Below are 27,443 nucleotides of genomic sequence, written 5' to 3' on the forward strand. Positions count from 1 at the left end.
GGAGTTTAGAATGGAAAATATTATTTCCAAGGCTTATCAGAAAATTGTCTGAGATGTGTCCTTCAGAGTATGCAGGAGTTTTCCAAAGACACACAGGAGAAATTAGAATAGAGGGGAAAGCCTGGTTTGCTTTTCATCTGGCTCAGGATAAAATATTTTAAACCATAAAATTCATCAAAAAGCCATTCTAAGTCCCCATAAAGTTCACAGAAGTTCTTGTTCCAAGATGCATATCACAGGAATTACCAAGAGTTTCTTCACCTGTTTTAGAGAACCTGAAATTCCAATTATCTAATGCAGGCATTCTCAAAATTCCCTGTAAATCTAGCAACGTTAGAGACCACCTCACTTCAGAAACCTGGCAATTCTTTTGGTTTAATTCCATTGTGAACAGATCATTGCCTCCTCTGAGCATCCCAAATAAGCTGCAAGATGGCCATAAAGTGGACAAGGCTTTCACAGTGGAGCTCAAAAGCCTCCTAAAAATCACAGATTTACATTTGCAGCTTCTCTGGAAGTCTGTGTATTAGGAAAAAAAAAACCTGAAAGACAACACATGTGATTCAACAGTGACTACAAAGTGACAAGAAGACAATACCCAGCTGAAAAAAATCATCTGTCCTTTGAGAGAGTTCAGTTATTATTGTGGAGCAACAGAATCTATTATTAGCTCCTACTATTCCCTGCAGCAAGAAACATGTCTCCTCCTTCCCTGCCCTCTCCAAAATACAACCTATAAAAAGCATCCATTGCCAGCAAGGCCTGAAGAAGAATCCAGTAATCCAATAAATTAGACTTTTCACCCCCTTTTAATATCCATTGCAGAAATTAAATGTCAAAGCAGAGTGTTATCTGTATCACTTAACACTGATTACTTACTTTCCATACCACTTAAGATCAACATTATTTCTGGACTGGGGACCACACTTTGCTCTTGGTAAAATGGATCTTGATTTTTATTGTGGTTTGTTTTGTGGGTTTTTTTAAATTTGTTTTCATGTCCCTACTCACCACGACAAGCCTCACAATGAAATCTCAGTACAGAAGCAGCAGGGTGGACACTCCTATTACTGCATAACCTTCGATGCAGGGCTTGGATACAAACTTCTGCCAAAGCCCAAACCAGTATTTCACGAGGGGAAAAAAGCTCAATGAGGCCATTCCCAAAGTAACAATACATGGAAAGTGACTACAACATCTCACCTTCTGTGCTTCCCATCCCATCAACCAGGATTCACAGAATCACAGAGTGGCTGGGTTGGAAGAGACCTTGAAGATCATCGAGTCCAACCCAGCCTCAACACCTCAACTAAACCCTGGCACCCAGTGCCACATCCAGGCTTTTTTTAAACACATCCAGGCACGGTGACTCCACCACCTCCCTGGGCAAGACATTCCAGTACTTTATCACTCCTTCTGTGAAAAACTTTTCCCTAATATCCAAAAAGAAGTTTAAGGCTAAGGAAGGCGGGCAACAAGCGCGCATTAATTCGTTACATTTAAAGCATTTGGACACTTCAGCCATGCAACCCAGCTGCTCGTGAGCTGAGCACCGAGTCTGGGCGAGCTTCTCACCGACAAAGAGCAGGGTGAAGATGAGGGTGAGCTGGTAGACGGCGTGGCCCAGGATGTTTTTCATCATGGTGCGGGAGATGAGCGGCTTGTTGCGCCCGTAGGGTTTGCGCAGCAGCAGCGCCTCGGTCGGCGGCTCCGTGGCCAGCGCCAGCGAGGCAAACGTGTCCATGATCAGGTTCACCCACAGCATCTGCACGGCCTTCAGGGGAGAGTCCTGAGAGAAAAAAAATCAGGAAGGTTTGAATTTCCCTGGAAAAGGCTGGCTGGGGGTTCATTTTTCTCATGGGGCTCAGAAATCCCTGCACTGAGGACCCTTCTTCTGTTGTCAGGACCCTTCTTCCATTCCTTCTGCAGGACCAGGAGCACAATGACCCAAGCAGAGAGAAATTATCTCCCTGCAGGCATTTCAGCAGCACCATTTGCAACCACAAAACTCATACCAAGCACAACAGTAACTCCTTCCAACACACATTGCAATGCTCTCCTTTCCTTCATGCATCGTGCTTGAATTTTCAGCTGAAATTAGATGTAACTAAAGAACCCAAGTTTCTCTTGTGGAAGAAAAATTATATTTAAACAGATTTAAAAGTAACATTTCCTTTATACTAAAAGCGACCTGACTTTTTTTTTTTTTTTTCCAGAGAAAGCTTGAAATTATTACAAATTTATGGAACAATTACAGTGACATTGTGATACATTACACTTAAATAAAATCATTAACAGTAGTGACATAATAATAAAAAAAGCCTGATATTTTGATGAAAAAATAACCTGAAACTTATTAAAATATATCAAATGTGCAAAAGCAAGACAACCTGTTCTTTTATTACTTAAAGGAAAGCATATTTGGCACTATGGAAATGGAATGAAAAACTCCAAGTACTGTATTAGATGCAGGCTGTGGTTTTGGAAGCAGGTCTCCTGTCACTAGAAGGAGCTCTTTCCTCACACAATCCCATAAAGACTGTGGTCATAATACAGAGGACTCTAGGTCATGTTTAAAAACCCCAAAATTAACTAAATAAAGCAAAGTTACACAGATCTCAGGAGGATGCTGGACAACCCTTAACCAACTTTTGTTGTGTAACTCTCTGGGGCAGCTGTGAAGAGAGAGAAATGTTTCAAGGAGCCAGGGGAGGAAAAACAAAAAAAATCCCATGCCTTTAGACTGCATAAAACAGGCAGCATTAGCAAGGTCTGCTTCCTGTTCCAAACAGACCATTTTTACGAGGGGAAAAAGAATCACCAAAGTAATAAAGCATCAACATGACAAATTTCATTGTGAAATTGAGTTACTCTGCTGTGTGAAAGCTGGGAGAGGGAGCACTATTTTTGTGTATTTCATTACCATGGTGCTGCAGCAACGAAGCCAAAACAATGTAGAGGACAGGATACAAACCAAAGCAAAGCCAACAAAACTCCCTGAGAACTCTGCCCGCTTCTTCAAAGGGTTAAATGTTCATTTCTAATGAAATACCATACAAGAACACGCATTCAGTATCCCAAGGACTGATAAAAAACAAGGGTAAGTGCTTTGGTCTCTTGAGCATCTGGTTCAGATTTGAACTCTCCCTTGAGATGAAATATTATTTCCCCTTAAAAACACATTTTGAACACATTTACACAGATTTTTATGCATTTGATTTATCAAAAAAAAACAACTTTTGGGTTATTCAAAGGGATGGAGAAAAGCAAGCTCCTGTTTCTCAGTCTTACAGGTTGGCCTCATCACAGCAAGGAGGACAATTAGCATTAATAGATTCTTGACCTCTTGGTTATGGGTTGCATTAACTGAGCTTATCTGGAGAGCTCAGCTTACCCATCTGAAATGCAGCTGCAGAAACAGGAAATGTCTTTGTCCTTTGAGGTGACTAAAAAACTAAAGGTGATCAGGACAAACTTCATCCCAAATTGAGACTTCATTCATTTTTATTAACACTAATGGCTCCAACAAAGAGAGTAAAAAGCAGTTTGTGGCTGGGGCTCACAGACCCTCAGTGGGACACAGGTAAAAAGAAAAACATCTTTTCTGATGAAGAATTTTCCTTATCGTGTTTTTGCCTGTCTCATTAGTAAGTTTGAGCAAGCCTCTCTGCTTTGATCTGTTACAAAAACTCAATTTCCACTTCACACGCTGAATTCTCTGTCAATAAAACCAAATTTCCCTGTTAGATTTAATAGATGGAGTCAGAGATTCAGGTGTCTATCAGAGCCTGCCATATTCCCAGCAGAACAGGAAAGGCAGGGTATTTCAGTCTCTAAATCACACAACTGTAATTGGCAGTCATCAGTTTTGGCAACAACACATTCTCACCATTTCACACTGCCAATCACCTTGGGTGGCTGTGGTGCCCCTAATAATTATCTATTATTGGCAGTGCTACACTGCTCAGTGGAGTGTGAGAGCTCATTCCAGGCTGAAGCCAAAACATTAAATACACATTAGTCTGGGCAGGCAGTGGAATGAAATTTCCACTGTAACTCTATCTGATTTCTGATTAGTTGGTGGAAACTGAGGGAAATACATATCAGCGAAGGAGCTTAGGCTTCCACTGCAGATTTTAGTCACTTATGCAAGTGGGATGCAAATCAACCTTCTTTTCTTTGTGTTTTAGCCACTAACTGACCGGCCCATAATTCTTAATTTCCTCTCTGAAAACTTTGGGGATGTGAACCACCCCAAATCACCACTTATTCATCAAACTCCTTTCACTTGACCTTGGAATAGGTTAGCCTTGGCCTAGAGGTAAAAGGAAAATGTCCCTTAAATCAAGTGATGTTACACTTCATCTTGGAAACACTTAAAAGTACAAATTGCCAAAGGCTGGAAATAAACTACAAATCTTTTGTGACATGCAGAGCCTCACAAATTTTAGAGCTTGTTACTTTGGATTTAGATGACAAGCTGCAAGGGAACAAAAAGGTATTTTCACCCATACCTCTTTACTCCCACTTGCCACAGAACACATGCAGGTATCCAGAAAAATGAGCATTTCTGGGAGTTACCTTTCCATACATTAATGCAAAAAAAGTCCCCATGCTGCTAGATCACACTGTCTGCTAATTGTATGGAAGTGGCATCCTCAATCCCATTCCCATGCCTTGCCAAAACAAGGCCAAACAGTACAGACTTTCATTTTATATTACAGCTTTTTCAAGTTTGCCTGTGCTATTATTTTAGAATTTGCCAAGTACAGTTCTGCAGTAAAACATTATAACCACATAAATTACTCCCTTTTACATGTAAGTATAGATCATCCTCATTTTTTTGAACAAGATCTGTAAAAACAATCAGTGATTCATGCAGCAGTTCATTGCTACAGCGCCTTTTAATTAACATTTAATTTTCCAAACATAATGTCCTATGGAGTCACTGTTTTCAGCTCCTAATGTCTGCTAAAACACTAAGTCTCTCTCAAAGTGCAAGAATAATAATTTGAATGCAAAATGTTAAAACACAGCCTTTGTCTTCCCTTTTTTCAGTGCAACCCTTTTGAAGAGTTGCAATTGCCTCAACAGTTGGAGCCACAGACCGAACCTGGCACGGAGAGAAACTCTCTTCTTTCATGGCTCCAGTAAAAAACTGTTTCCATTTGACTGAGCTGCATTTTAAAATCTTCATTTTGTTCCTAGCCAGATCACTCTGGACAGCTCCAACTGTAATGAGCTGATATCCTCTGGGTGCTGTGTGTTTTTTGGGGACAGGGAGCAGGGTGAGCCCACACAGGGCCCTACAGGACACCCAGAGATGTGGAGCAGTGACTCACTGCAAGCACAAAACTCACAAGGATTGTAGGCAGAGCTCCAAAGAACCACCCTCACTGCATCAATCAGGGGCTCTGCAAAACTGTTATTCAGAGAATGAAGTCAGAATATAAAAGTTTGTAGCTCATAAATCCACTGGGAAAACAAAAAAATGGGCTTAAGCTGAGGCAGTGGCTGCAGAAGAGAAAGGACAATTCTGCACAAACTGGTCAAGATCACCACACCCTGACCACTCTAAAAGTGTGCAATAGGCACCACAGGGAAGACAGCAAGAGGGAACTGAGTTAGATTAATTTAAAATAAGGTGAATGAGCCCAGCTCAGCTGCCCTGAGCCACACAAACCTCTCTGGGAGCAACCAGAGGTGTGAACTCCTCTGGGGTCTGTGCACACACAGACACAGAGCTAAAACCAGCCCTGCACCCCAGACTGAGGGCTCCTGAGTCAGCTTCCCACCAGGGACTTCTCCAAGCTCTGCTTTCCTGCATGACCCAGATCTCAGAGCCCCTTACATAATTACAGACTCACAACACTGAAGTTCATTATTAGCTGAAAATTCAGATCTTGTGGCTTATAGATTGAGCTGCTGTAAACTGAAACAGGGCCCCATGTAAGTGAGATCCCTTGGAGGGGTGGTTGTGGCAGCAGCTGTGCTAAGCTTGTCAGCAGGTGACACTGGATCTGTAATTCTTATGCTGCTTAGAATATGGTTGCTGACACCTTAACATGACTTCGTGCTGGGAGCCAGGGGAGACAAGAGAAACAACCATTTGCATTGGTCCTGTGCATAATAAGTTCTTTGACAGCCCACTGTTTGTGCTGCATAAGCTTTATCTGGCACTGGAGCAGTACAGAGACATTTTGTACTCATCACTATCCACTGGAACAGCAAACCAGGACAAAACAGAAATCTCAGATAAGGCAGATATTCTCTAATAGCAGCATCTTCTTGAAGCAGGCACTGGGTAGATGAAAAATAAAATGATATTTGCTTAAAATTAACAGAATTAAACTGAACAGCAGTTCCCTGAAGTGGAATTGGCAAGGACCTTCACTTCATTAATCTAGTTGAGGAAAAAAGCAGCAGATTATTAAAATGGCCACTAATGGTCCCAGGTTCTGCCTAATGTTTTTCTTAAGCCTCTCCATGGGCCTCCCAAGGTGCCCTGGACCAAACAAATCATCTCCTGCGTGGGCAGGGCACTCTCTGGGTGCCCCTTGGAGGGCTGGCTGCACTCCCACCACACTCATACAGACATCAATTAATTCATTAATGCAGAATTGCAGTGCTTTCACTTGGAGTTCTGCAGGGAGATGACCACATCCTCATATTTACATGTACACCACAGCAAGTGCAGGATCAAGGCTGAATAAAATTAAGCCCATTATGCTGCAAAGCACAAGCCAAGTATTAAAAAAAGATTAGTCCAAGCAAAGATTTTATTATCTTTGTGCTTCCTTTAGGCACAAACCAAAAAGAGTAGGTGAGTGTGCTGGTCCCAAACTGCAGAACAGATTACTTGAGAGGTGGCACGAGGAAGAACAGAACAAATGTTATTACCTACAGAGAATTTTTCTCATTCTAGGTATGAAATGTCACCAAAAGAACAGCCTGTGGAATGTTCATTAACCTGAATCTTAATGATGGGCTGAAATTACATTCTGTGTGTCAGAGAAAGACAAACTGACCACCTAAATCAAAGGAAAACTCAGTCCAGTGAAGACTTTCTTCGTGTTCATTTTGAAGGTCACAGGAAGTTTTGCTGCCTTTTGAAAACTATAGATTTAAGCCCTGTTTGTTTGTTTGTTAAGGACTAAAACATTTCAGTCAAAATCTTTCAGTCAGACCTGTGCACAGTTCTGCAGATTTGGATGTACATGTGTGCACCTAGACTGTTGCAGGCAAGATTTTTTGGGAGAGTCCTGCACTTTGTGCTGGAGCTATTTTCATAGCAACCAGAGGGTACAGCATGTTCCCAAGTGCAATTTTTAGCAAAGCTTTCAAGCCAAACAGAATGTCCTTTGGCTGGCTGGAGTCAAAGCCTAACACAATAATGTGCATTTGTGAGGCAAAATCCTTCTTGAATGAGACAGAACCGGGAGCAGCTCGAGATTATTCACCCTGAGTGAAAACAGTGGCAAAGGACAGACCTGCTGCCTTTCTGCTTCCATCTCCACTTCAGCTTCCCCCACACCTTTACTCTGGGTTTGCACCTTTACTGCCAAATTTAGGAATTGCACAAGAATCTGCAAAGCAGCCCAGGAGTTCCAGGAGGTGTCCACTAAAACCTGTGAGCAGGGACAGCAGGCCCAGGGATGGTCTCACAGACCTCAGGGGCAAGAGAAGTGCACTGGGCCTGATCCAAATCCTTCTAGAAGCCAAAGGAATGATTCAAAGAATTAAAAAAGCTCCAGAATTAAAAAGGGGGTTATGCTTGTACTGATAATGCACTTCACATCCACTTAGGCTTGATTTAAAATAGTCCTCACACTGATCCAGCAAGGTTTAACCTCCTCAGGGATAAAAAACTATTTGGTTAACAAACAGAATGAGTTGCCTTTGTGCTTCCACAAAAAATTGAAGAAGTGCTGAGCATTGACCAAGAAACTTCACCTTAAAGAAATGTTTCTAGTCAGACACCGATTGTCAATAAAATCAGTTCCAGTGATGGTGCTGCTGACAGCACCTTGTTCTAGCTGGGTTTGCACCACATGGAAAAACCTCCCAGGGTTTCAGCCCTCATTCCTGTGTTCCCAGCAACAATCATTTCACAGCTGGGCATTTCCTCAATATGCTGGGAAATGTTTCCAAAGGGAAATTCATCCAACTTTGCCGCAACACCAGGAATTTTGTCCCTCAGCACAGGCTCAGTGGTGACAAGATGGGACCTCCAAGGCCTCTGAATGTCAGCCAGGGCACAGGAGAAGTTTGACCTCATGGGTTTCTTAAGGTACCTGGGTTTCTGGTTGCAAGGATCAATTCCATGATTCCAGTGTAAGTTTAGCCTGGAGCAGAGCTGATGACTTATTCATTGCTTTGCTCAGGTGTGCCTGGGCTGAAATGTACCTGCTGAAACAGGTATGGGCATCTGGGTGATGCACCATGAGGGAAGCATCAGCTTTCTCACAGTGCATCCCAATCCAGGGAGGCACTTTGTGACAGCACCTGTCTGCAGCATCTAAACTAGACATTATTTTAGGGACTGACAGCACTAAAACCCACATTTTGTAATTTTCTCATTAAAACAATAACCTTACACTGTACTGGGCATATCCTGTTTACTCTCTAGAGGGAAAAAAAAGGAGCAATTTTTTCCTTTTGCCCAAAAAATTATAATTTGAGAGAAAAAAGATGTTTTCTTTGAGATGTGCTTCTTGCAAATGACCTGGATATTTTGCATCTGCACCAGGATTGCAATGAAGGATTAATGGAGTGCAAGAAAGAGAGGTCTAAGTCCAACTCTATGTGTCATTTAATTGGTTTGTCATCTGCATCTGGAATTAAAAATAACTGCCTGAAAGCAACAAAATAATTTTATCAGTCAAAAAGGTTGGGGTTACTTCCATGGGTCAGCACTGCTGTCTTCAAAATAACCTCATTCCACAATTCATTAAAAAATATGTATTCATTGGTGAGGTATTCTGAGAGGAAAAAATTCACATAACCTGCTCCTTTCCCAACCCATGGTGCTTTCAGTTTGACCATCACAGGCTCAGGGATGGCAAAAAAGCACCTAAAAGTGAGTTCCTTTGGGAAAAAAGATGGATTAATCCAGCCTGACATCAGCAGCTCTTTAATCCTCAGCAGCCTGATCCTTGGAATGCTCAGGAGAATTTCCAAAGGTTTTGATGCCACAACAATTTGTTGTCTTTTCTTTTTATACCTTTTATGTATTCTCAGTGCCCTTAGCATGCATATCTGTAATCCCTCTAGTCTGATAACTTAGCATAGTCCTGGTATTCTATTAAGCCAGAAAACCAAACATCCTAAAGGCCTCACAGTTAGAAGCCAGAAAGCCCTACACTATCTTGAAAAAACAAGGTCTCCTCTCAAAGACATCCTGTAAACCAAGATTAAACCCAGCCAGGAATAAATACTTCAAGATACAAAGGTACCACACTATTCATTCAAGCTTCTCATTGGGGCATTTTTGTAGATATGTTATTTGCAAGGTCTATAAAACTGCACGTGCGATCTATCGTGTACGCATTTCAGCGTGCCCCACCTCGGTGAAGCATTACACCACAAAAATCCTTATTAAATACCAAGGTAAAACCCCTGTCACCCTCAACCACGCCTAGCTCTTCATGTTAGCACCTAGGAAAAGGCGTCCGTTTGCACTTGCTGTGTGCCAAGCAGGAATCAAATGCAAGGCCCCATCCACTGGGAGCGTGGATTGCAGCGGGATCATGGCGGGATCCTGGCAGGATCCCAGCAGGATTTCAGCAGGATCCCAGCAGGAATTGCTCACCTGGGTGATGCAGGCCCCAGTGAAGGCCACGATGACGGCCACGATGTTGACGGTGAGCTGGAACTGCAGGAACTTGGAGATGCTGTCGTAGACGTTGCGGCCCCACATGACGGCCTTGACGATGCTGCTGAAGTTGTCGTCCGTCAGGATGATGTCCGAGGCCTCCTTGGCCACGTCCGTGCCCGCGATGCCCTGGGGACAGGGGTTGGGAATGAGATTCCCTGCTGGACAGCACAAATCTCCATAGTCAAAGCCCCCAGCTTTTGATATTTCCTGGAATTTTGCTCATTTGGCCTGGTTTTGATGCGAATTAGGCCGCAGAAAAGGGAATTGACAGAGAGCAGAGGAATTTGTGTGGTGATGGCTCTGAGTGTTTTATCAGCTTAAAGACTGCTGAATATCTAAGTATTTTTGTCATTGATGGTGGGTTTTTATTATCCATGAACAGAATGGGTAACAAAAATGAGAATTATGTATAGAATTATATATAGTCGGACTACATATAGAAGACACCTTTCCAATTAGTGATGGATTTTACCACAGCAAAAGAGAACTCCAGTGTTGTGAAGAAAAAGTTCATTTTTCTGCATGGGCACAGGATTCTGCATAAAGCCAATAATTAATTAGACAAAATCCTGAAGAAGTATCAAAAGAAGCAATGCCAGTGAATCCAAGTGAATTAAAGGATTCTGAGCCAACGTAACTCATTCCCACCATTATATTCCTTCACTGACAAGTAATAACTAAACAACTTCACATTCAATGAATGGAAAAGCCCTTACAGCAAATTCATAATGGCACAAACATCAAGATTATACCATTGCAAAGCCAACATCAGCTTTTTTAAGTGCTGGTCCATCGTTGGTTCCATCCCCAGTCACAGCTACCACCTGCCTCTGTTCCACCTGTGTGCTGTCAATAATACCTGCAAAAAATGCATGTATGGGTGTGTGTTTACAGACATTTATGGGCAATAATTAGCAAGATAAAACGTCCCTGTAAAAAAGCAGGGGCTGTATAATACAAATTGGATAACACCACACAGTTTTACAGAGATTAAAAAGGCAGATCTTTAAGGAAAATAACGATGAAAGCTGTGGCATCACCACCATCCACTACTAAATATCACCATTAGGATTTACATGGGAAGTTCTGATCCTGTATCATCAACACATCAACACAACCTGCTCAGGCTTCAAAGGCAATGAGAGCAGCTCATTATGTCCTTCTGGCAGATTCCTGCTGTTTAAAGTGTCACAGCCCAGCACTGATCAAACACTGATGGAAAGGATTTGCCAAAAACTTAAGTTCATGTTTAGGGCCCTCCTAAACTGGGACCCATCTGTAATATCAGCTTTACTTAGAGGCCATCTTAACCTAAAGATAACAAAAGTAATTGATGAATTTTATGTAGCTGGAGAATTTTAGCAGCTGTGTTCAATTTTGTCAAACAAAGATACAAACTAATTCTTTAAATTCTGGAACCAAGCATTTTAATAAATAGATAGAATAAAATAATTTCTACTTTCGTGTTCATTTGAGAGAAATAAAAAGCAATTTTACTTGGTGAATCAAGTTTTTCACACAACAAGGCTGCAGGGAATTATTTTCCACTTATGCAGATAAGGAAAGTCAGGAAAATAATGAAGAATTTTTTCAGAGGCTACAGAAGCAGCTCAGGTTTTTGTAGAATGAAGATCATTCAGAATTTATGTTTCTATTTCCATGTCAGGGTCCATTTGAGCACAAGTCCAGAACACAGGATTGTTGTGTAGGACACCAGAACACCTTTCCATATTGATAACTCAGGGGAGGAAAATGACAGAATTCCTTTTGCTAACACATTTTGCACAAAGTTGTTACCTCCAAAAACAATTATCCAAACCTACCAAGTGTGAAAAGCTTTCACTCTGCTCTGGAAAAAATAAAATCCCTCCCCTATCAGATAACCAAGGAGAAATAGGAAATTGCAGATTACAGAGCTATAGCTGCCTCTTGGCAAGGTTCAGGCTTATCAGAAGATTGCAGTGCCATGTGCAAGCAGTTAGTGCCCTGTATTTTTCAGAGTTATGAAAATGAGAAAAAAAAAAAGCCCTATTCACTTTCCAGTGGTAGTATGATCTCAGAAAAATGACAATTACTCTGATAAGATCTCACAATTAGAGCTTTCAGTTTGTTGGGGTGATTTGCCTTTGGTATTACTAAATAAACAGGAACATCATCTGTCACTACTGTTAAAAGCATTTACTTTGTCTTGTTATTAACACATCCTTTGATGTTAAATTAATAGTTTAAGCTTCTGAAAAAAAAAAAGTCATTAAAATCTCTGGCTCATTAAGGTATTAACTGCTCCAAAGAGGTCGATAGTATCCGCTCACAACTGGGCTCCAAGTGGGAGCACAACCCAAATCAAGTTGAAGAGGCTCAAACAAATGATCTCCTAATAGAGATAAATGGATATAAATAGTGACTGTGCTGATGACTGTGCCACCAACTGCCCTCCATCAGCCAATTCCTGGGCACTGCCAACTCATTCACAAGGTTTAGGAGACACTTTTATCCCAAAATCCAAACTGTGCAGCCAGGATGAGCCCAGAGCACGGACCTGAATGCAGCCATGGGAAACCAGACATGAAAAAGTCTCAGGTAACATCAGCACCTGAGCCCCAGACCTTCCCCACAGTGCCTGCTGGGAGTGCCACAGGAAATATGTGGAATTCTGGGGATGGATTTCAGAGCTACCCATGGAAGAAAGAAGGACTTTGCAAAACTCCCATCTGTGCGTCAGACAAATTTCTAAACTGGAGCAGCCACGATTATTTGGGATTCAGGGGATTTATCACAGCTCTGCCAACACTCCCTGACTTCTACCAGCTCCTTTTAATCTCCTCCTCCTCCCTGCTTCCTCCCATTGCTGAATGCTTGCCTTCTTCCCAGCACGTGCCTCCCTCCAAACACATTAAGGTTTGTTTTTAATATTCTGTCAATGGCTGTGATAAGGTTTCACCTCAAGAATTCCCTCCAGTACTGAGAAATGTGCACAGATAAAACTCACAGTGTGAGGAGACCAAAGAGAGGAAGGATGCCCAGGAAGGGCTCTCCCTCTGAGCTGTGGGGATTAATCTCTGATGTGATCAGGGAAAAATGTGACTGAGGGCATGAGCTGACAGGCTGCCAGTAAAGAGAACATTCCCTGGCCTTTGCACTCAGTCCAAGTGGCTGAAAAGAAGCTCCAGTAATAATCAATCATGTCTAACAACCAGGAAATTTCTTCCAACTATACAGCTTTACTCCAGTTGAATGCTTACATACAGAATTTTAATAAAAACAGGTTTTCACGGGGAATTCTTCTACTCTCAGCAAAGCTTCCTGCCAAGACAGCCTTTGCTCTTTCACTGGCCCCTTCCCTCTGCTGAGCTGTTTGGCCATGACTTTCTCCTGTCAGAAAGAATTTCATTCAACAGCCCCAGGAGCACACCTCGAGCAGAACATGACAGTGTGCTGCACACAGGGATCCTGCTGATGTGGCAGGAATTTGGGCAGGAAATTTGGGCAGGAATTTGTCCTGTGGCTTGCATAAGACACAAGTTTCTCAGAGCAAGCAGCTTGTGTCAGATGAGGGCAAAGATCAGATTTAAAACAACCATGCAGAGCTGTCAAGAAGGGCTCTAAATGCATAAGCCTGCCATAAAAAGTACAAAATACAAGATACAAAACTGAAATATATCCTCCATCTCCCACCTTCCTCCCATCTAACACTAAGTAAGCATTAAATCAAATCCACTCAGGATAATAACTCAGGGAATATCAGCCAATGTCTCCTCTGCACCCGTGGCTCAGCTCAAACCCAACTAGAGGCAGCCCCAGGTTCTCCCTTTGTCACAGGAACAAGTGCTGCTCCACTTAAACAATCCTTGCTCATCACCCTTAGAGTTGCATCAGTAAGAAACTCCTGGGAGAAAAAAAAAAAATCCTGGTTTAGAGATTTCTTTCTGTCTCAACTGCTTAAAACAGGCAGGTAAATACATCTCCAGCTGAGGATTTCAGAGCTGAAGCCCAGTTCAGGGTTAGAGAGGCAGGAAAGCTGATCCTCCCTCAGGATCACACAGATTTGTGTTTCTTTGACAAGCCAAACATAGGTACAGCCGTGTATTTTCATAAACACGTCCTCTTCAGGTTAGTTTTTAGTATTTCCAAACTTCTGGAAGCTCCCTGTTAATGTAACAAGAATTTGCAAAATCTGTCTGAAGGAGAAAGCTCAAATTTATTTCAGTTACATGCCTGGGTGCTTGCCTGGATAGAAGTTTAAAGGTTTATATAAAATGTTCTATATGACATTACAAATAGCATTGGGAATTAAATGAAAATTCCTCCCCAAAGTTCAGGACATCAATTAATAAAATTTTCTGTATTTTGATTATTCTACCCATCTCACAGCTTTCCACATTAATGAGGTTATGAACATACTACCATGCCATGAAATAATAGTTGAAATATTTGAGTAATTAAGGGTGATTACTAAAAATCTTTTTTTCCTGAAGTTCCCTTTCTGTTTGATAACAAATTAGCCCTACATGAGAATAGCTGGTTTTAATATCACCAAAAAAATAATTCCAGTCTAATTGAAATATCTTAGAAGGAACCACTTGTTTAATTGGTTAACTGAGTATTTCTTTGATCTTTTCTATTCCCCATCACTGTTAAACAGTTGTTTCCCACAGTGTTTTTAAAAGATAAACTGACAATTTTGAATTATTTCAGCAATAGCACTATAACCTCACATCAGTATAAATGAGATGGGGTTTTTACTTGTTATATTTTGAAACAGTTAAAAATATGAAATTTTGAATTTGATAAATGATAATATGAAGCAAGTAGTTTTAAAATTATGAAAAGGTGTCTTAAAACCCATCCCAAACTGTATTTCAGTGGGACTGGGATTTTGGTTTCACTGAAGCACTTTGTGATGATAAACCACTCTGATGGGTGTTTTTCCAATCTACCTCTACTTCAAAGCCATAAATATTTGACTGCAAGTGTCTGCCCAGGCTGAAATGCTGAACCATGCCTTTCTCTGGTCCCTGAGCAGCACTGAAAACAAAAGTGAAAAATAAAAATGATCCTTTTGCTGGGTGGGATTGTGCTATGTTAAGGGAAAAAAAGATTCCCTCCAGCAGCTGTATGTCATTAAAAATTAAATATAAAAAAAGTTTATTTTCTGATGTGTGTTTTCAGCCTAGAGCAGATAGAATACATCAAAGGGGAGAAAATCCTCTCAATCCCTCAAGTGTCTGAGAAAAACATAACATTTTAATAAGAGGCCCAAAACTAGTGAACATTTAAATAGTTTCTTGTAACTTTTAATGGCCCTTAGAGTATTACCAGCCAAAAAATTCCATCATGATTTCCACAGACTCGTTCTTGAACTTTGTTAAGACACTTAATTGCTCTCTCGACCTTGTCACATCTTTCAAACATTAATTGTGGTACCTGCATGTGGCATTCAGTAGGAGTAAATATCTTTTGGGCTGTCAAAGTGCTTATGCTACAGACCATCAACAATTTGCTGTTCCTTTTTTCTCCAGCTCTCTATTGATTTCAATTTCCCTGGCAAAGGTTTCCTGCTCCTCTTGAGGGAAAATCCTGAATGATTCAGACGAGCACTCCTGAGGGACTTGGTAAATCCACTTAATGAAACACAAATTGTTGTGTTTCTGAAACAAATCAGCTGTTGGGCTGAACAAGGGCTGTTTTCTCTGAGAACAGGATCCTGGAGCACAGGGTTTGAGATGCTCTGCTGAGGAGACTTCAGCTGACCTTGGGCAGGTCTAACATTGACCCGTGGAGATAAAAATGCCTCCAAACCTTTCCAATCCTGAACAAAACCCTGCTGGAAAACTATTTTGGTGCACACCTCCCCCAGAAATGTGTATTATTTATTAATTACACATAGGTACTGCCATACTAATAAATTGTGTACATTAGAAGATTTACACATGAAAGGGGGGGATGGAGATGATACATTCTGTCTCCATCCAGCACCATGCCAGGATGATCCATTTCCACCTGGTCTCAAGCCCAAAGAACCCAGCTGATCCAGTCTTCAAATTCACAATGGAACTTCTGCTCTAGAGTCATTTAGGCATTTTTTAAAACTGCACGATGCTCAAATGCCTTTGTAATCAGTCATGCATGGAATCATAGAAACAAAACCTGAAGGATTTCCTACCTAAATGGGGATTAATATTGGAGTAGTCAACAGCTGAAAACAGGTATGTGATCAGCTGGATCTCAGCCTGAACTTAGCTGCTCCAAGAATTGCTAAAAGGGGCTCTCCAGACTTTCCAGGGCCTTAGCAAAGTATTCCAGCTCTTTCTTCATCAGGAAACAGCAACCCGCTGACAGGGCTTCTACCTGAGCATGGCCAAAAATGATGTTATTCCTGCTCAGAAACTGCCTGATTTCATCAGCCATGAAGTGTGAGCCTCAAAGTCAACTGAATAAGATGTCAGGCCATCAAAAGAAAGAAGGAAACTGCAAACCAAACCATCTTTAATGGGAGCATTCCATCTGCAGACAGCGTGGGGAGAGAATGGAGTTTGTATGGTGCACTTCCCACAGGGCAGATTCTAAAAATACAGGAATCTAAAGGGAGCCAGTGGAAATCCCACAGTTAGATTAGCCTCTAGGAAAAATGGAATGGGCTGAAAATCCCCATCTCCACTGAGCAGCTCCCAGTTCCACCCTCCCAATAACTGCCACTGTGACAGGAAAAGGTTTTTTCTCTTGGAATACTCTTTAGGATAATTCTGGGAGAAGAGACGCACTGGAGTGACTGGATTCACTCTGAGATTGCTCTTGCTCCCCTCATAAAGCAGTGCAGGCATAGACAAAAAAATCTACATCCCTTCTTGTTTATATCTTGTCTCCCAGCAATATTTTTTTCTGGCCACTAAATGCACATTTTCCCTCCCAGCTTGAGTCTCATTCCAATTAAAAGTCACAAGGCAAATATGAGATTGCCTAAATCCACTAGCCAGGCATCTTATTGCTATTTCTCTTATTCCTGCCAGGGAGTTTCCTATTATTTTCCATGTCAAGGCTGAGGTATGGCACAAACACAAGAGTGCAAGAAAATTTTCTTTGTGTGGTGTAGGGATGTGCAGTTAAAGATGACAACTCAGGTGGATTTGTAGCAGTAAAATCAAAGCAGATGATGTGCTTCAACACCTTCATCATTGATTTCCACCCACCCACAAGCAGTTTGCACCCACCTTTTACCAAAGTGTGTTTGTCCGTGGGGGAAGAGCGAGCAAGCACCCGGAGCTTTGGCCAGATCTTGTCAATCCGCTCCTGCTCGATCTGCAGGGGGGAACACAAAAAATGAACCCAAACAGTAAAACCCCAGCCTGTAATGAGCAGAGTTTATGCTGTCGTGTCAGAAAATTCCCCTCATTGCTCAAACCTGCAGCTTTTCTCCAAAGCACAGAAAAATCCAGTGCTGCAAGTGAAGACAAGGCCAGTACTAACAGGGCTCAGCTGCTGGCTAAGACAGGTAAATTTTTCCTCAATACCTAACCAGCCTTTCTTATCAACCTTATGGATAATTCCACCCAAAATCATCACTCTAGATAAAGGGCACTGGAGTTACTCAAAGCTGATCAAACCTGTTCACAAGTTTGTTGTTCTACTCCACAGGAGAACCCAAAATCCTTCATTTAGTGCCAACAATGGCAAGATCTTCTTGTGTAGCAACAGGAACAAAGCCAAACTTGTTGCATTTACTAACATTCCCAGGATTCCACCTGTCCATGCAGGGAGCAAATGACTGTGTCCACTCATTTATGATGGATTTAAGAGCCAGCACAGTTTTTTCTTTTTCAGAACTGTGTGTGAGCTCCATTTTTGATGAGGAATTAAAAACCTTCAAAAGGATGGATTTTTTTTTTTTTAATGCAAATCATTGCTGTGAGTACATTAGAGAAAGTGGAATAAATTAAAGAAATGAGAGGAGCTGGTTCTCAGTACAGATTGCATTTTAGGAGCAAAATTGCTGTTGAGTTCCTTCTCCTCCTTGCCATAAAGCTCCCTTAATGGGCTTAATTTTGATTTCTTGTGGAGTAGTGCAGTGGTTCTAAACACTGCAGAATTAGGCCTGCACTAAACTGATCCTGGAAGAGTAAAGACTGGAATTTCACCACTGCTTTGAATTACAAATATTTAGAGGGAGAAAAAAGTAGGAATTTTTTCCAAGCGGTCTTTACTGTTTACAAGGCGCATACCAGTACAGGAGAATATTTTGGGTTTTCACTGGGTTTTACTTACCTCTCCCTTCTCATTTCGGATCCTCCTGTTGAACTCCTTGCCCTCGAGGCACAGGAAGTCCTCTCCGGGGTGGATGATGCCACATTTGATGGCGATGGCACGCGCAGTGTTGATGTTGTCCCCGGTGACCATGCGCACGGTGATCCCGGCTCGCTGGCACTTCCGGATGGCTTCTGGCACCTGCAGAGGATCCCTCAGGGTTTTAGCTTTTGTGTTTTTCAGTTCCTGTACTGTAACTCTAAACTCCATACAGAGAGCTGGTTAACTGTCTTCACATTTTGGTCAGATGAAATTATTGATTACACACAGGTACTGCCACACTAATAAATTGGGCACGTTATAAGATGCACAACAATTCCTCTCTGGGCCTGGAATTCAAGGACACCTCACTGCCTCAGGCCCCAAAAAGTATAAAAAAATGTGAGTTTTGGGGGGAGCAAACTGGGGGTGAATGCCTTCATTCCCTGAGCTGGAATTGGAGCATTAACCCCTGATGTGTGAATGCCCAAAGTGATCACTCTGTGACAAACTCGTGCCCATCGCCCACCTCGGGTGCAGCCTCTGGGGGCTGTGGCTGCCCAAGCTGGGCCTGCTGAAGGCTTTAACCCATCCCCACTTTATTCTCTGAACCTGCCTGGCCTCTGCTCTAGGGGCCCTCCGAGCCATCACAGACTCAAGGCAAGGGCAAAGAAAACTCCTGGATCACAGAGAAAACACAAGGCAGGTGTCCCCATCCAGAAAAATTTCAGGCTAAGGAATGCCTGAAGCAGGAAGGGGAATCAGAGGTGTTTTGTTGTTACTTGACTGTTGTGGAGTTGGGGTCACTCCACAAGCAAGGCAAATCTTGTATCAAGAAGTAAAAAAAATATCTTTTCGATCAGTTCCTTCAACTTTCTCCTGGCTAGAATAAAAATGAGTGCTCTGCAGCTTTTTTGACCTTTAGCAAGCTGAACATAACTACTCAAAACATGTAAATATGAATGGATAATACATACATTCTGTACAGAAAATGACTTTACTTCTGATCCAAACCTTCCTTTCAACAAGATTTTAAAAGTTATTGTGATTTAGCACTACTTAATTCATGCTTATCAACAGGTGGAATTCCTAAACACAGGAGTTTAAAATTAAAATTACTATTTTGCATATTTCAAAATCATTAAAATGAAGCCTGATTTGACTAATGCCTTTTCATGCATGAGATAAACTTCTGCTGCACAGGAAATGTATCAGGGAGAGAAATATATTCAGGGACTGTGAGATTAATGTAGGGGCTCCCTTCTGACTTGGCATCATATACATCTCATTTTATAAAAAATAAATTCAGGAATTAAAAGAAAAGGTTGATTTCTAATAATTAAATAAAGCTGTTTTAATACAGTACTTCAGTAAATAAAGGCTATAGAAAGGTTCCATGTCTATAGCTCAGTTTCATATGCAGAAAAAAATTCTGTTCCCTTAAACTACATCCCAATTAATTATAATTTCTAAGTAAATATCACTAACCAATTAATTCAGTCTCATCACATTTTTGCATTATTTTGCATTATTGTTATGAAAGCATTATTTCTTCAAGAGAAAAACTGCAATATTATTTAAAGTGGGAGAACAAGGAATGTGTTTAACATGTCCAGAACAGCCTGGATGTCATTCTCCAGCGCAGCACTACTTCTCTAAATTTCATTTTTACCTACAAGAGTCTAGAGCCCCCCAGGATTCATCATGAAGGCTGAAGCCCTTCACAGAGCTACAGGGAAGTGAAGTGCCCTACTCAGAAGATGTCAATGCACAATTATTAAAAAATGTTTCAAAACCCCACAACTATTTGAGGAAAGGTATCAAAATGGATGTTACTGTCTGTATTCAGTGCACCTTGCTGATCACAGCCTCCTGCACAGATATTAATGTGCTGTGCTACTCAATGCCAGTTTGAGTGGACTCATCCATTAGTGCAGAAAAAGCTGAGAAAAGGAAACACCACCTCCAACATTACACTGCTAGTTTTATGCATTTCTAGATATTTTCATTTCCTCTGTAGCCACAAGGAGGGGACATGGCTGAGGGCTTTTATGGCAACCCTTGGGTTTTGAGGGATTTCCTGGGACCAGGAAGGCACTGAAAACCCTAAAGCCCTCCACCACACCCCAGATAATGGTTCTCCCAACCTGGGAATAATTTCACACCAGGTTTGTGAATATTTATTAAAGGCGTTTTGTGGAGTTCCTGTTTTCCAAAATGTCTCCCTAAACCAATACCTGAGTGAGGAAGGACCAGAGCAGCACTTTTCCCAGGATTCCCAGACAAATCCCTCCACCCTGAGTGTGTTCACAGGACATGCTGTTTGCAGGACTGTCAGCACAGATCACAAAATCAAGGGCAGAATTGAGGGACTGAGCTATATCTTCCCATTTCCTCCCCTCCAACTGGGAATATTTTCCCCACAAATTGTACACCATGGAAAAATTATTCCCACCTGAAACCTTTTAGTGATGTGAAACAGGTTTCTGTAGGGGAATGTATGATCAGGTTCAGTCTGTTCCTTAAGCAAATGACCCCTGCTCTCCCCAGTTTCCACGTTCATAATCCTACTTAAATCCCATTTGTCAGCTGGAAATGCTTTTGGTACCCACTTGGAGCTGTGGTGACCCTCATGCATAGGACAGGCCAGATTTAGATGGAAATCTGGAAAAGCAGCCCAATGGGTGGACTATGAAGGAGAAAAATAAATTACAGTGCAAGCAGCAAAAAAGGGTCAGTCCCATTGAACAAGGTCAGGGGAGGGCAACCCCAGCTGCAAACACGTCTCAAATCCCATCTTACTGGAGAAATCATCCTGTTTTCCTCTCCTGTCATTTTCTGGACAGCTGGTAGGTGGTAACTGATTTAATAGTGTGTACAGTAATTACAGTTAAAATATTGTTCATATTTTTTTTATTGCTGTAAGGGAGAAAGAGTGTTGGCAGACTGAGTGGGCAGAGGAAGCAGATATTTTCCATCAGTTTTGCAGAGCTTAAGTACACATTTCACAATTTTTTGGGTTTATTTTCCCTCTGCAAAGCAAAATTTCCAATGCAAGCACGCATGCACCAAGTGTCCAACACAGGAATATCTCTCCCAATCAGGTGACAAATAAATAGGAGATATTTGGAAGGGATTTATGTTCATCTCCCAGAAATAACAGACTGGAGGCGTTTTCTGGCAGATCAGTGTGAGCCAGTTCAGGCTCATTAAAATCAAGCCAGAAAGAGTGTCAGGATCAACAGAGAATCTCTGCAGGAGAAGGGCATCACTCTGTTTGTTCTCTTCCTGTGTATTTATCAAAGAAAAATAAAAAAACACACCCACAAAATATAAATATCCAGCAAGTAGTTCAGTGCTTGCTAAATCCAGCAGCTGCTGATGACTAAGGTGGTGTCTGAATTAACCTGGGAATATGGAAAAGCCATGGGTGTCCATGGTGGGCATTCCAGAGAAAACTCAACATTGCTGGACATCAGTGTTAAATAACTGGTTCAAATTGGGTTTTTTAGTGTATGGGGGAGATGTGAGTGCCAGAAAGCTCCCTGAGCATCCCAAGAATATCCCTGGAAGCAGGAGGGAGGAAGAATTCCTCCAAAACAGCTGGTGTTCCCACATGGGATCACTCCTGGATGCACAGGAGCCATGTCCCACAGGATCCACAGCACAGCCCAACACCACCGCAGGGCAAAGGAGAATCCTGATTCTTCCCCAGGAAACACAGGAATGCCACTGAAGGGAAGGTAAAGGCTGCCAGGACTGGGACAATTCTATTAGAATTACCTGATTTATCACTTCCATCCAAATAAATCCTGACACCCGTGAATATTTAGAATATTGATAAAACAGCACTTTTAGTAAGAATTCTTATTTTTGTGTTCTTTTCTTTACCCCTACAGAAAGCACTTTGAAAATGCCTAAGCTCCAGTGGGGAGTCAATTTAATGAGCAGATTTCATTTTGGCAAAATATTCCCTATAACTGCTCAACATCTTGCTATTTGCATCAGCAATGGGGATTTCACACATGCACATTACAATATTCCAACCAAGTCAGATATTCCAAACTTACAGGGTTTTCTGAACTTTATGTTTTTCTCCTGGCTCAGGGTTTATTGGTTCATTTATTTCCCCTAAGGTACTGCTTCTTATAATGTGCAGAGTAGTAATTTAAATATTGGTTTAAATATTTTCATGATGTTATTGCCACTTCAATACAGTCAAAAGAGATGAGGTGGAAAAAAACAAAAACCCAAGTCCCAAATGTCCAAAATTTGCTAAATTTCTGAAATTGCAAATATTTTGTCGTGTGTCTTGCACTAAAATAGAAATGTTCCTGCATGTTCTGGTGCTAACCAAATGAAATTCAATACAATATTCAAGTGTTTGTTTAGAAATAAGATGTTTTCCTGCCTTCATCTCTTTGATTCTTTACATAGAAGTCAGATTTGCCTTCTATTTTTAGCAGAATTATTCACTTTTACCTCAAGCTCCCAAAAAATTATTCCCTGCAAGATAAGAGCAGCTCTCTTACAAAACACCCTCCTAACACTCACATGAAAGGAGAGTTTGCAACTATTTTCCATAATAACTGCAAATCCCACTGCTCCCCAATCCCTCAGTCTGTCACACCACATAGAACCTGACTTAAAGCTGTTTTCTAACGTGGATCATGATTTGATTTAGGAGGGGGGCGAGGATTGATTCACAGCTCCAGTGGCCACTGACAAAATATTTTTGAAAATATCTATATTTTCTGCAAAATATTTTCTGCAAAATATCTGTCTATGTGAGCTGGAGCATTAAAGGAGCACTGCAGACAGAATTTCTAAAGGACATTTTCCAACATTTGAAAGCCTTGCAATGTCAGCCATGGGGACAGATGGATTAGCAGCAGGAGACCATCTGATGACAGATAAAGTGGATGCTGTTTATCTGCTCTTTGTGGAGATAAGGAGTTTATCATCCAGTTGTCACCTACACAAGATTTACTTTTTATTTTAACCTTCATATTGAGGGGAAAAAACCCAATAAAATCCATTCTGAGGCAAGGCACAGTTGTGCACTTGGTACCTGGGTTTGTGTCGTGCTAGCTCCAAAGGTACTGTCACCATTTTCAAACCCTAACATGGAATTATTAATTCTCCATTAATCATCAAGCACCAAATAGAGAGATCAGAATTCTCTAACCTGACCCTGTATTTCTGTAGGAATGTAATTTACAAGTGTAGAAGCAGGGGTATGCTTCCCATGTGCACACCTACTACTGATTTACTTGGGTAAGTTGAGCTGAAATTTTATATATATTTGTGCAAGCCATGTAAATGTGATATCCAGGATGACTGCAGCCTTTTCTCCCTCAAATACAATATTATAAACAAGTTTTCCTGAGCACTCACCAGGTACAGCCTTAAGTAAAGTGACAACTATTACAATAAATGGTAAAAACTCCAGTTTCTCTGGAAACTGTCATTATAATCATGGCAATTTTAATCACTGCACTTGTCTTCCCTTCTTTCAGAGTTGTACATCACTGCACTGCTTAAAGGAAAATTCTTTAACATGTGGGAGCATTACAAAACCTCTGCTGATCATCTCAGTCCTGCACTACAAAAAGCCCTACATTCCTTTATTTAAAAAGAGTTGAATTTTATCACCTTAATTAATTGGCTTTTTATCAAGCAAAACCTATTTGTAAAGCTGATTTTCAGCTTCTTTGAAAGACCTAATTTAAAAAAGAGATAAAACCTGTAGGAAGGCATTCAGGTTATGTCCAGTTTTACATGAGATAAAAATTGGACGTACCTCTGGCCTTACTGGGTCTTCAATGCCAACGACACAGATGCAAGTCAGGTCGGATAAGATGTCATTCTCGTTGTCCCAGTCAGGCTCAGGGCTGCTGGGGAAGTCTCTGAAGGCCACACAGATGGTTCTCAGCCCATCACAGGCCATGGGCTCAATCACCTTCTTCACCATCTCATCCCTGTCGCGGGGCCTGAAGATGCGCGGTTCCCCAGCGGCGTTGAGGATCCTGGAACACCTGGTTTGGGCAGGGAAAAGAGAGTAAAAATTGAGTGGAATGTCTTAGCATTTTAGCTTGTATATATTTAATTGATTTGCACTCCTGCAGCTCTTTAGCGTGTAACTCCAAACCCCACACCCAGTGTCAACTGCAGCTTTCCCAGTTTGGGCAGACACAACAATTCCTCTCCAGGCCTGGCAATCAAGGACACCTCACTGCCCCAGGGCCCAGAGATGGGAACAAAAGGGACTTGGGGGGAGCAAACCTGGGGTCAGTGACTTCATTACCTGGAGCTGGAATTGGCAGATTAACCCCCAATGTGCAAATGGACCAAACTTATAAAAGTATAAAAACCTGTGAAACATTTTCCATTTTGGTGTAGCCCCTGGGGGATTTCATCTGCCCTAAGTGCACCTGCAGGCCCTCCAATAAATAGAACTGCTTTTTATTCCCTTAGTTCTGCCTGGCCTCTGGTTTTAGGTAGCCCCAAAATGACGTCAAGTGTGCATTTGCATGACTGCCAAAGTATTTCCTGTATAAGCTCATTTCAGTCAATGGTTTCCTCTCCTGATGTCATGTTTTAAGTTTCTAATGTAAATTTCTAGAAGATTCACTACTGAAATATCAGAGAGAATTGCACAGGCACCAAGAGTCCTTCATGCATTATTTTCTCAATAATCAATGAGCTAGCAGCTTATAGTGAAATTGAAAAGTGCCTTTTTTCCAAATGGGTTGAACGTGAAGAATCCATTCATAAATTACCAAAAGCAGACCCAATTCTATGGTAAGAAAAACGAGCCCATTTCCCAGAAGCGCTTAAAAAAATTAAAAAACAATAGTAGCAGCTCATGCTACTAAGGTGTGCCACATTTCTGGTGCAGGCAGCAAACTCCAAACTCCAGAATTCCCATATTTCAGTGTCAGGATGCTTTGAATTTTGGGAAAAACGAGGCCAGGGATGCAGTGCACTCACTTCTTGAGAACAATCTCGGAGGCTCCCTTGCTGTACATGCGGAAGCTGCCATCTGGCATTTTAATGACCGTGCTCATGGACTTCCTCACGGAGTTGAAGGTGTAAACTTTGTAGAGCTTCTCCTCGGGGATGAGGCTGCGGACGGGCTCGTAATCCTGCTTCAGATCCAGCACAAACCCCAGCAGCCCACACTCTGTCTTGTTGCCCACCTGGCGAGGCAGCCCGCCCTCTTTTTCTGGTGGCTGGATAGAGGAGAAAAAAAAAAGGAGATTAATTTCTCTAATTTCTCTGACTTCACAATTCCTAATTTAATGTCTGAGCCGTGTAGCCATGAGTCTTCCAGTTTTCAAAAGCAAGGTAAAAATTCCATGGAGCTCCAACAGACCTGAAGCATCTCCTCACAAGGAAAAACGTTTCCCTAGACAATATTTGCCACATTTGGTCTCTTGTATTTCTTTTTTCTTAAATTAGCCATTGGCAGCTTGTGCTGGTTGGGCAATCCATTAAAAAGGAAGTAACTTTCCTTAGGCTGAAAACCAAGCAATTCTCACTTGTCACGAACAGAGGATTTCCTTTTCTCTCTTGCTTAGAATTCCATTGGTTTGCTGATTTTCACAGCTTTAAAAGTGAGTTAAAGAAAGCTCTATCTTTTTTTTTTTTTTCCTGACAGGCATTTTTATATAAAAATAAATCTCCATCCAACCATACCAACAAATCTCAGTGAAAAGAAATCTATGAAATAATAGTCCTGTATCTAAATGTACCCGTTTCTAGAATTACTTTAGTCTGCTGCTTCAGACAAATAAATTCTATGTATGTTAGAGAAAATGGAGTAGGCTGAACACTGTGCAACTTCTACCCATTCTTAGTCCTTCCGAAGCACAGAAGGAAGGACAAGGAAGGCTTTACATTCCCTTTCAAAACAGAAATAAACAATTAATTTACAAACTTGCTTGGGAGTGTTGTACACCCCAAACAAAATGTTCCTGTGCCAGAACCCCAGACTTCAAGTGGCCAATATATGAACTATAAACTAATGAGAACTTGGAGTTTCTTATGGTCAGAAGAATTAAAAAGTGTTCCTTAAGCCAGGGCTAAACTGCTCTTATGGGAATAAAAACAGGAAATCATCTCACTGCTTTAATTTGCACTGAAAACAGATTTTGATTTGGTTCTAGCCAAGACTCTAAGTCATCATTTTCAATGTGAGTTAATTTACCACACATTTTGCAGAATTAGGACTGCAGGACTGTATTCAGAAGCCGTGATTAATTTCACTTTAAAATCCTGTTTCCTTCAGAAATGGGATTCCTAACAGATAGAACTTCCTGCATTGTCCATCACTGGGATGAGGGCACACAAAGGGAATGATTAAAGCTGCAAATCAGCCACCCTACTGGATTTGAATTCTTGCAACAAGTATGGCCACCAAAAGGGGAAAGGGGGCCCTTTAAATGAGCATTAGTCATTAATTATCCCAGAAAATCACCAATTGCAGCTGGTTTGAAAAATTAAGGTCAGATAGATAACAGACTAGCCTAGAACTGAAGTAAACAAATATTTATTTTTCCAAAAGAATAATTTCCCTACCAGCAGGAAGATCGATACCTAGTGACAGGTAGATTAATGTCTTTTTTTTTCAGAGAGAAGCAGCTACAAACAACAACACAGAATAACCCAAAAATCTCTGCCTGAAAGAGATTTATCCTTCCAAAAAGGATTGTAACATCTTTCTTTTATGTGAACCATCATTTTTACTGACTAATATGGGTCACTCTGGTGTTGCTGTGACATTTTAACATCACTCCAGGGTCACAGTAAAACACTGACATTCAGCAAAAATGCCAGTGAGATACATTAATTTTATTACCTGCTATAACAACTTGTCCTGCTGTAACCTCATTATACTGTGATGTAACTTCCCTCTGGATTCTCAAATTCATTTAAGAATCCCTAATTCAAAATGGAAGCGCTCGTAGTGAGGTGTATCTGGAATTCAGTGGGGTCAAAAAAATACCTTTTAAAATCCAGTTTTGTTTACTTAAAAAGCTTTGTTTTCCTGGCATTGCAGGCACAGGGTTCCTGGAATCTGCCAGGAACTTCAGGTTTCTCAAAGCAACAGAGGAACCAAGTTCGGTGCCTGGGTAGTGATGGGTGCCAGGGAAGATCCGTTCTTCTGGGCATATTAAACTCATATTAAATGAGTTTCACTCCTCTCATTCTAGATCTAAATCCTCATTTATGTTTCTCTTTTTCCACTGAACTCAATGAAAATTGTCATTGAATTAAATGTGAA

The 27,443-nt window shown here is 41.3% G+C and overlaps 1 protein-coding gene across 13 annotated transcripts in view; it reads right to left on the reverse strand.

Moving 5' to 3' along the window:
- The window catches only part of ATP2B2 (ATPase plasma membrane Ca2+ transporting 2), a 403,287-nt gene that overhangs the window by 26,709 nt on the left and 349,135 nt on the right, over nucleotides 1-27,443 (reverse strand). For all 13 annotated transcript variants that reach the window (XM_059856152.1, XM_059856154.1, XM_059856161.1 and 10 more), the window contains 7 exons: nucleotides 25,148-25,389; nucleotides 23,958-24,192; nucleotides 18,137-18,316; nucleotides 17,086-17,173; nucleotides 10,630-10,736; nucleotides 9,812-10,003; nucleotides 1,576-1,789 (listed from right to left, as the gene is read on the reverse strand). In XM_059856152.1, coding sequence (XP_059712135.1) covers nucleotides 1,576-1,789; nucleotides 9,812-10,003; nucleotides 10,630-10,736; nucleotides 17,086-17,173; nucleotides 18,137-18,316; nucleotides 23,958-24,192; nucleotides 25,148-25,389 — 1,258 coding nt within the window. The remainder of the gene's footprint in view (nucleotides 1-1,575; nucleotides 1,790-9,811; nucleotides 10,004-10,629; nucleotides 10,737-17,085; nucleotides 17,174-18,136; nucleotides 18,317-23,957; nucleotides 24,193-25,147; nucleotides 25,390-27,443) is intronic.

Source organism: Haemorhous mexicanus, chromosome 11 (assembly GCF_027477595.1).
Source record: "Haemorhous mexicanus isolate bHaeMex1 chromosome 11, bHaeMex1.pri, whole genome shotgun sequence".
NCBI lineage: Eukaryota > Metazoa > Chordata > Aves > Passeriformes > Fringillidae > Haemorhous > Haemorhous mexicanus.